Raw genomic sequence first — 9,451 nt, forward strand, 5'->3', positions numbered from 1 at the left:
GGAGAGACAGTCTGTGACTTTGATGGAGGTGGGGAGTTGATTCCACCACTGGGGGGACAGGCAGGAGAAGAGCTTGTGTTGGGACCGGGCAGTCTTGAGCGGTGGGACCACTAGGCGGTTGTCTGAAGAAGACCGTAGGTGGTCGGTGGGGGTGTAAGGCTGCAGGAGAGACTTGATGTAGTCGGGTGCAGTCCCGTTCACTGCTCGGAAGGTCAGTACCAAGGTCTTGAATCTGATGCGGGCCGTGATGGGTAGCCAGTGGAGGGAAATGAGGAGCAAAGTACTGTGGGAGCGTCTGGGTAAATTGTAGACCAGGCGTGCCGCTGCGTTCTGAATCCTCTGAAGAGGGCGGGTTGCGCATGCTGGGAGACCGGCGAGCAGCGAGTTGCAGTAGTCCAACTTGGAGAGGACAAGTGCTTGGACAAGCAGCTGGGTGTAGTGTTCAGACAAGTATCTCCTGATCTACCGGATGTTGTTGCATTTTCTATGTAATGCACAAATATTGCAGTCGTTGTTTAGTATCAGTTGAGAAAAACGACAGCACATGCCAATATTGTGGTGTCAGTGTGGCGGAAGAACAAGCCACGTCCTCTTTTATAAAGCTTTCTATTGAAGCTCAGTTGCGTGTTGACATTTTCGAAGCCATTGTGTCAAACCCTTCAGTGACTTGAAGAGCTTGGTGTTGTTGTCCAGTATGCAGAAACGACTAATCGTTTCAATGGAAAGTTTTGGCTGAAACATGTGACTTATCTGCAAAAGCATTAGTCTTAAATACTGTGCAGTTTAATGGTCAGTTTGGATGCCTCAAAAGAACAGCCTGGTATGACATTTAAAACTGTTTGTTTTCCCATTTTAGCAGGAAAACCCAAAAGGCCCATAGCGCACCCACGAGGGGTTGGTTGACAAGGCAAAAACAGCCTATGAAACTCAAGGCACTGTGCGTGGTGTTAAGGGTCCTACTTGGATCAGCAAGCTTGAGAGTTTTGACCTCATCCGTGGTAATGGCATTGACTATGCATTCTGTCCTGCTGGGAGTTATGCGCTTACTAATGTGTTTGTTTTCTCGTCAGCCTTTTAGCATGGCCAAAGACACATGTGAGATTGCCAAGATATCCAGCCACCATCTTCTCTGACACATTGTTCCCGCTCTGTTACATCTCACAGAATATTTTTCAAAGCATCAGAGTATCGCTCTATCCTGCTGTTTTTTGGTCCAGTTGTTTTCCGAGGACTCCTTGGTGCCCTCTATTACGATCACTATCTCCTATTCAGTGAAGCCGTGTTCATACTCTTGATGGAGGTTATATCTTTAAAACAGATAGACCATGCTGAAAAACTCCTCTGTAATTTCTGTTCCCAAATCTGTGATCTTTATGGTGAGAAACGGCTAACATGCACCTACTTGTTCACTTGGCCAACAGTGTCCGTGCACTTGGGCCACTGTGGACTCACTCATGTTTTCATTTTTAGGACAAAAATGGCTACTTGCTAAGGCTTATACATGGCACTCAAAATGTAACTGCAGATGGTTAATGCGGTTGGTGTTGTACAGTTTCTACCAATCATTGCACAGACAGTAAAACGGGGTAAGCAAAGCCCTGTGCAATAGCAGGGCAAAGGCCGTGGGATCAACACCCCCATGTATGATGTGTTGCATGCGTTCGCAATAGAAGACCGATGCCTTCATGTAATGATATACTTAATGGGTATGTACGCTATATATAGCCTAGGCTAGAGGACCAACCACCAGTTATTTGCAAATACATTTATTGGGGATGAAGGTACGTTCATTCCGGCGCACCTCAACTATCCTGCTGAGGGCAAAAGCGGTGTGGGCACCTGTGCCGTGGGTGAGCATACTTGTGCCGTGGGTAAGCATTCTGACAGCTGCTGCAGACACGACAAAAACTGCAATTGGCGAATGTGCACACACCTTCATTCAATTTGATTGCAGATAGGCAAGTTGTGTGGCACCTTACGGCCACGAATGTCCACACACGCCCTCCCGCCATAGGCACTAAGCCCTCGAGGAGCAGGAGGCTGAGGCCCGGGATCCCCCGGCCAAAACGGCACCAACGGGCAGAGGGGAGCAGGATGCCCCAGGTCACCGCACGGACAGCACAACACAATCTGGGAGCCGGACCAGTCCAAACTCACATTGGATCGGGAGACATGGAGAGTAGCCTTGCTGGAAAACCCTTTGTGGTATTGGTAAAATATGTTTCTTCCGTAGCGCAAATGACAAGTTCCTTCCCAACCTAGGGTCAGCAGATCGAAGCACCGTGATGAATTGATTGCTGGTGGAGACACTCATGCGAGAGGAGGATCAGCCGGATTAAATTTATATTCCTGCCTTGCAGGATGTGAAACCTCAATCGGGGAGTAATATCAGCCCCAGAAAGGATACGAGGCCTAACTAGGGACAGTGCTGCCACAGCAGAGGCCAGGGTGTGCAGTGGCTCTTCAATAGGCACATGGGATGCCGGGGTAGGAGGCGGCGCAGCCACGGAAGAGGGCACCACTTCAGCAGAGGTATAAGTCCCGGCGCTCTCCAGAGACTGCAGACGGGCATCAATCGATTGCAAGGACGACACCAGGACCAGTAGGGTAGAGGAGAGGGCCTCCCCAAGTGGATTGGAAGCTGGAACAGGCAGGGCAGCGACAGCAGGGCCGGGAGACGCGGCGGCGTCCAAATCCAGGAGCTCCGGACGGCGAGACTTCCTGGAACGCATCTGACCCAGAGCGGCAACAGAGCAGGAAGCCATGGGGGAGGGGACCCGGTCAGGAAAGACGCAGTCCACCTCAACATCCAACCCGGGGGCAGGAAGGACACCCATAGCGTGCAGCCGCGACCGCAGACCCGTCGTAGCCCCGACAGGCAGAGAGCCGAGCAGACATAGCCCCAAAAAGTGCAGGAAAAAAGTATGGGAAGGTCCAGCCAGCACGACACACAGTAGCTATCGCGCACTTGATAGCATGGACAAACGGGAAGAGAATCGTATTTAAAGGCACGGGATCATTGTGAAAGGCTGACAGCTACATGGAAAATTTGACAGTAGACGGGAGTGCTGATCGAACTGAAACCCAGATGACAGCCTGAAATAGGAAAGAGGGAAAGAAGAGCGTTCTTAGCGGGGGGAGTGAGTAGTGAAACATCATCGCGTATGCCCTGACTGAACATGAACTAAGCTTCATTTCAACTTCCTGTAGCTCATTTGACTGCTCTGCAGGAGTGTGTGAGTCACCCCATTACAAAAAGCACACTAAAATGTTTTAGAAGGGCACACATTGGTAGATGTTAGATTAAAGATGTAACTGTTATCCTGTATAAGAATGATTCTATGTTCAGCATTCCTTGGGTGCAAAGAGAGGCCTACCCCCAAATCTGAACTATGGGTAAACATACAAGACCCTTATCTTGGGGCTGAGGACTAAGAAGAGGGTTTTTTTGGTTGTTTTAAGGAGATACTGTGTGACAAGGACTAGGTGGTAACGCAAGGTCTGGTGACAATTTGCTTGACACCTATGTGAAGGAGCTTTTACGACATCAGGAGATATATAATAATGAAGACCTGCAACAGGTATGGAGGGAAGGATGAGAGTATGAATAGGTTGATGTGAGAGGAGGGTAGCAAAATGAAATATGAATGATGCAGGAGGAAGAGGTGAGTCTGTGGTGGTGTGTGGTGTGTGTCTAAGGCTTCTCTGTTCATTGAACACCCACTGTCTATCCATCTATAGAGTTTGTGTGCGTGTGTGCGGAGAGGTTATTCCGTGCATGTGTCATACAATGAATTGTTCGTGATTACTGTGGCCAACCAGTATGTTTGTGTGTGTGTGTGTGGTGTAATAAATGTCAGGCTTGCCTTGGGCCAGCAGTTTCAGGTTGCTCTCATTACAGAGGTAATTCCTTCAGTGGATCCCTGCCATAACACAGGGAGACGGTAATGATGGTATAATAGCTCTCCTCAATGCCCACTGGCTAGATCCTAATACTCGATTCGCCTTTCGCTCCCACAGAAGGAGATTAATAGAAAATGAACCATCATTATCTGTGTGCCAGAAATCAAATCAGACCTTACTCTTAATCTACCACCTCCTCCTCTTGCTCTTTTACCATCTCTTATTCTCTTTTCCCTCTTTCTCTCCTCTCTTTTTCAGTTGTATCCATCTCCATGCTTTTGTTTTGCTTGTCTTGCTTTGTTCCCTTCTCAATATGTCCTTCAATCTTTCCCTCTCTGTCTCTGCCTTTCCCCAACCCCTCTCATTTTCTGTCTATCTCTGTCTCTGTCTACCCCCTCGATTCCCCATTCTCCTGCTCACTCTTTGTCTCTTTGCATCAAGGATTCCTTCCCATCTTCAAAAGAAGTCAGAAGATTGTATTCTCTTATTGGAGGATTGATAAAGGAAGACACCAGCTCAAAAAGCAGTACATGAATCACACAAGCTGGGGAAGTAAGTTAGAAGATGAAATGGGATACACAGTATGTGGGTAAAATGCGTCATCAATATGGGGTTAATATGAGGTTACTCCGCGGTTAATATGGGGTTACTCCGCTGCGCGTCGGACGGTTCATGCCTCTGCATTGTCCATTATCAAGTAATAGTGGACACCTTGTCGGGCATTATCCCTTACATAATGCACACCCCGGAACTCACTTTCAACCAGTCAGAATGCTTGATTTCATCCATCCGTATTATAATAAAAAAACACGAGTCTTGTGACAGTCAACCACCTGTACGTTACACAGGCTTATAATATACAGAGTTTATATCGTGATAAGCAACTGAGTGAGCCAAGAAACGGAAGTTACTGTCTTTTGCCTTAGCATACCCCTTACTATAGACTATAGTATACTAATGTGTCCTACCTGCAGTCAGCAAAGCGTCTCAACTCTCGCTAGGCACGTTGGGCTCTATTTTTTGGTAGATTTAACTTCCATCTCACATACAGACCAGGGTCCCGCAACGTCAAGTTTGACGCTCTCTCTCATCAGTATGCACCTGAGAAGGATGACTCGCCTCCAGCAACTATCCTGCCTTCCACCTGCCTCATGGCTGCTGTCACCTGGGAAAAAGAAACGCTCAGCTGCTCCAGCCCGATCCCAGGCCCTGTCCACAGACACCTAAGACCCAGACTGTCCGCTCTGAGGTGCTGCTCTGGACCCATTCCACCACGCTCACATGCTACCAAGGCATTGCTCGTACCCATGCCTTCCAAGAGCAGCATTTTTGTTGGATGACCATAGCTCAAGATACCCAAGCCTTCGTCTCTGCCTGTTCCACGTGTGCTTGAAACAAGACGTCCACCCGTCCTCCTGCTGGCCTCTTGTGTCCCCTACCAGTTCCTAGTCGGCCATGGTCACATATTGCTGTGGACTTTGTCACCGGTCTCCCACCATCCAATAACCTGACCACAATCCTGACAATCGTGGACAGGTTCTTTAAGGCTGCACACTTTGTTGCCCTGCCCAAGCTCCCCTCAGCCCGTGAGACGGCGGATCTCCTGGTTGGTCACATTTTCTGTCTCCACGGCATCCCTGGCGACGTTGTGTCTGATCGGGGTCAACAACCAGTTGGTGACAGAGAGGTGACAGAGAGATTAATTCCATAAGCTAAAATATTGCTTTACATATTGCCGGTCAAAAACTCTTACTCTGATTCAATCACAAGTTCATATGAAGACTCTTGACAATGTTAAATGTCAAATCTGAGAAATTGTAGAATGCAAAATGAAAAGTAGATTTATTGTAAATATTTGAAATATGTATACTTTGGCACACACATTTCTTAACTGATACTGAGCAATAAAATAAGAAAGGTGACCATGACAAAAATTGGGATTAACTGAAATAAGTATTTTTGCACAGATCCAGCACAGAATTCCATCGCAGATCAGAAGGTGACCTGCTTGGCAGACCATTCATTTAAAATTGGTACACTCATTCATTCATTTAAAACAGACACACACAAATAGATGGTAATTAAGAAAGCACCTGTCACCTACATTACTTTGACTACTATATTTTCTAGGTCTCCGTTTACCTTATTGCTCTTTCACTCACTTGGTTCCTCCTCTTTTTCCCTCCATCTCTGTACCTTCTCTCTCACTCCCTCTCTCCCTACCTCCATCCCACCCTCCTCTCCATCACCTTCTCTCCCTCCCTCCCACTTTCTGTCCTGTTCAATTATTCAACCTGAAGCCAGGCAGTCTCAGACAACTGTTACTCCTCATAGAGACGGACACACAGCACTTTATCATAATAACCCCTTACTAATGCTGCCCCGCATGGATGACTGCCAGAATTGGGCAGGAGAGGAAAACCACCATGTTGAACAAGGTTCAAAAACATGGTAAGTATGTGGGATTGTGCATACGTGTGTGTGTGTGGTTGTGGACTGATTCTGGCCTGGTCTGGAGTTACATCAGAGTCCAGGCTTGGCAGCCAATACGTCCCTTTAATTAGAGCAAAAGTGTCACAGGCTTGAAAGTGAGGTACAGGGTGTATTTGTAAAATTTAGTTAATTGGGTTATAATTTGGTTTGCAGTAGTGTGCTTTGGTTGGTTGCTGTGTGCTTGTTTTGCCTTTCTCTTTTGACAGCGGAGCTGTAGGCTACCTCCGAAGTCACCGAGCCTGACTGACAATAAGGGAAAGGATCAATTAAGCGCAGTTGGGCCTAATTGACAATAAGGGAAAGGATCAATTAAGCTCAGTTGGGCCTAATTGACAATAAGGGAAGGGATCAATTGGAGCACTGTTTGGGCGGGCTACCTGGCCTATAAAACAAGGAAGTCACGGGGAAACAGGCAAGTCATAGACCACCAACGAAGTCATGGGGAAACCGATCGGGACAATCAAGGGAATGGAGGTAATTAGAGGACCGCAAAGGAGTGTTCTGGATTACGGAGGGAGATCTAAGGACGTGACTAACAGTCGGCACAACCGGACGACGCTGTGGGATCGAGACGGGAACCGTGGTATTCAGAGGACCGAAAGACAGTGATCCGGATTACGGAGGGAGACCTACGGACCTGGACCTACGGATGAGGCTACCAGTCACACGGGTGACGCTGACTGAGACATTCTCTTTTAAACTTTTAGACGTTTCGAAAGCCTGGAAATACCTTTTTTACTTATTAAAATACAATATTTTATATGGCATGGTTGTCGACTGTTCCTTTGGTCAAACACACGGGTTACTCTCTCTCAGAACGAACCAATTGAGTTCCTAGACGTACAAGTAGGTGGTGTAGGCGGCACAACACTACACGTCGGCTTAAAAAGCATCTGGGTCAGACTTGGAGGGAGTAGGGGGTACCTGCAGAGACCCCGGAGAGCCGGAGAGCTGCAGTTTCAAGACCGCAGTTTCAGGACCGCAGTTCTAGGACCCTCGTTTTATCTGACAGCGCCACGTAGCGAATGGGATTAACATGGACCGGAACAAGATAATATTTTCCTGCAGTAGTGAATATTGTAGGATTACGGCTCAGAACAAGATGGACTACAATCAGAGTGTAAGTAGCCTCGCTAATGTGAATCGCGTATGGTTATGTTGAAAACAATTCTTGTGTCTTGAATTGGACACAATTCAGTTAGCTAGCTAACTTCAACTTTGCTGTCGAAATCATTTCAAGACACTGGAGTGGTTTTCAACTTCAAACAAACTACTTGATTAGCTAGAGCTAACATTCAGTACCAATAGCTAGCTAGCTCTACACACATAGCTAGCTTCCTTAAAAACGGACTGTAAATTGTTACTCTGTTTATTTGTTTAATGAATCAGTAGCGCGACGTAGCTTATTTAAATCAAGTAGCTATTGTTCAACATATTTAAGTTAGCCAAACGTTCAAAACAATTCTGGTAAAATTATCGGTTCACTTTTGATAATTTGATGAAATACGAACTTTTAGACTATTTGTTTTGTTTTATTGAAACCATAGTGCGATTTTGGCAAGCCAAACTACTGTAACGTCACTGTGTCCAATCCCGACCGGTTTTTAGCTAACATTCTGATAAAATGCCACTTCAAATATTGATAAAAATGATTGTATCACGTTTTCATCTGATTTACTGATTTCACGTTAAGCTTTAACTTCTTACCTTTCGAACTAAATATTGTAAAAAAAAATTGAGTTAGCTTATCCTTTACTAGAGCCGGTAAAAAGACGCTGGTGCCGGTAAATTAGCCGTGCGCTACCCTTGTCCAAACCCGACCGCACTTATACTCGTAGTAAACACTCGTTGCTGCTGTTTTTCCGGGTATATTAACTTGATCCAGGGTCACCAAACTTACTATAATGCTGTCAATATATATGGGGACAATAAGATATCACGCTTCCAAACTATGCGATAAAATCTCAATTTGACTGTTTACCACCACCTGCTGGATGTTTTGTTGAACTCTTCTCATGTCATAGTAAAAAGCGTCGCCCGAGCGTCGCCCGAGTGGTCTTTCGGCTTTCTCTCATCAATGTAACTTTCCTAAATTATTTAGACATCTAAACGTCCATATATGTTTATGAAATTTGACACGTAGATTGTTTGGTATGCCTAAAATAATATTACTTACACTTTGCTAGCAATTGCAAAAGAAAATGGTGGCAAAAAGACCGGAAACCCCGTTCGGGTTTGGACAATAGTAGTTTACAGCAGTCGGGATTGGACACAGTGACGCTAGGTGTCTTATGATAAAGCCAGCACATTAATAAAACTTAATTAAACTACAAAATTATTCGATCCGTCAGCTAAACGAAATCTGCAGCCTACTGTCTTAAAATGTAACCATATCTTTTTTGTAGGCCATTGTTCTGCCCATAATATGTTTTTATTCTGTCCATAATGTGTTTTATGTATTGGGTTAATCTAACTTGAAACGTTTGTATGTTCACGTGATGTAATGTGTTTGATATGAAAGCAAGTTTGGAATGTTTGTATATTTGGAATGTAAACAAACCAGGCATCGTTCACATAGCAACTATCAACTGTCACAGAGCAAAATAACAATTTTATGTATTTTCAATCCGTTGTGTGAATCTTAAAGAAAGCAATGACTGTAAGTTTTAAATGATCGTAATATGTACATTAAGTTAAATACAATGAGTTATATTGTAACCTTGATGATGATTTGGATGTTGTAGTCAAACTCAATCGCTACAATTGCTAAATACTACTGTCGCATATGTTACGTTATGTTTTCTAGCTTAGAGCTAGTAATATCAGTTATGTATGTATTTTATAACTAAGCATTATTCTACTTTCTCTTTTTATTTTGTAGTTTCACTCCATTTCAATGTTGTCAATGACTAATAGTCAATAAAGGAGCAAGAGGCTCATTTTCCTGGCTCTTGAAAAAGGAGTTTGGCTCGCTGTTGAATCTACGTTGACGCTAGGAAGCACAACACGTAGAGAGAACAGTACAGCCATCATATAGGCTAGGCTACGGCCTGAG

General features: G+C 45.2%; 1 protein-coding gene across 15 annotated transcripts in view; it reads left to right on the top strand.

The window, feature by feature from the left end:
- The window catches only part of pef1 (penta-EF-hand domain containing 1), a 103,177-nt gene extending 96,016 nt beyond the window's left edge, over nt 1-7,161 (top strand). For 2 of the 15 annotated variants that reach the window (XR_014753240.1, XM_084695557.1), the window contains exons 6-7: nt 4,345-4,455; nt 6,204-6,290. Coding sequence is in view for 8 of the 15 variants with exons in the window: in XM_084695557.1 (XP_084551683.1) it covers nt 4,345-4,437 (93 nt within the window). In the remaining 7 variants the exon portion in view is untranslated. Of the gene's footprint in view, nt 1-4,344; nt 4,456-4,997; nt 5,591-5,870; nt 5,937-6,203 lie in introns of those variants that run through there. The other 13 variants (XR_014753241.1, XM_084695558.1, XR_014753238.1 and 10 more) reach the window with 12 other exon arrangements.
- Nucleotides 7,162-9,451: the final 2,290 nt, after the last annotated feature.

Source organism: Hypomesus nipponensis, chromosome 4 (assembly GCF_054491055.1).
Source record: "Hypomesus nipponensis isolate SF chromosome 4, ASM5449105v1, whole genome shotgun sequence".
Classification (NCBI taxonomy): domain Eukaryota; kingdom Metazoa; phylum Chordata; class Actinopteri; order Osmeriformes; family Osmeridae; genus Hypomesus; species Hypomesus nipponensis.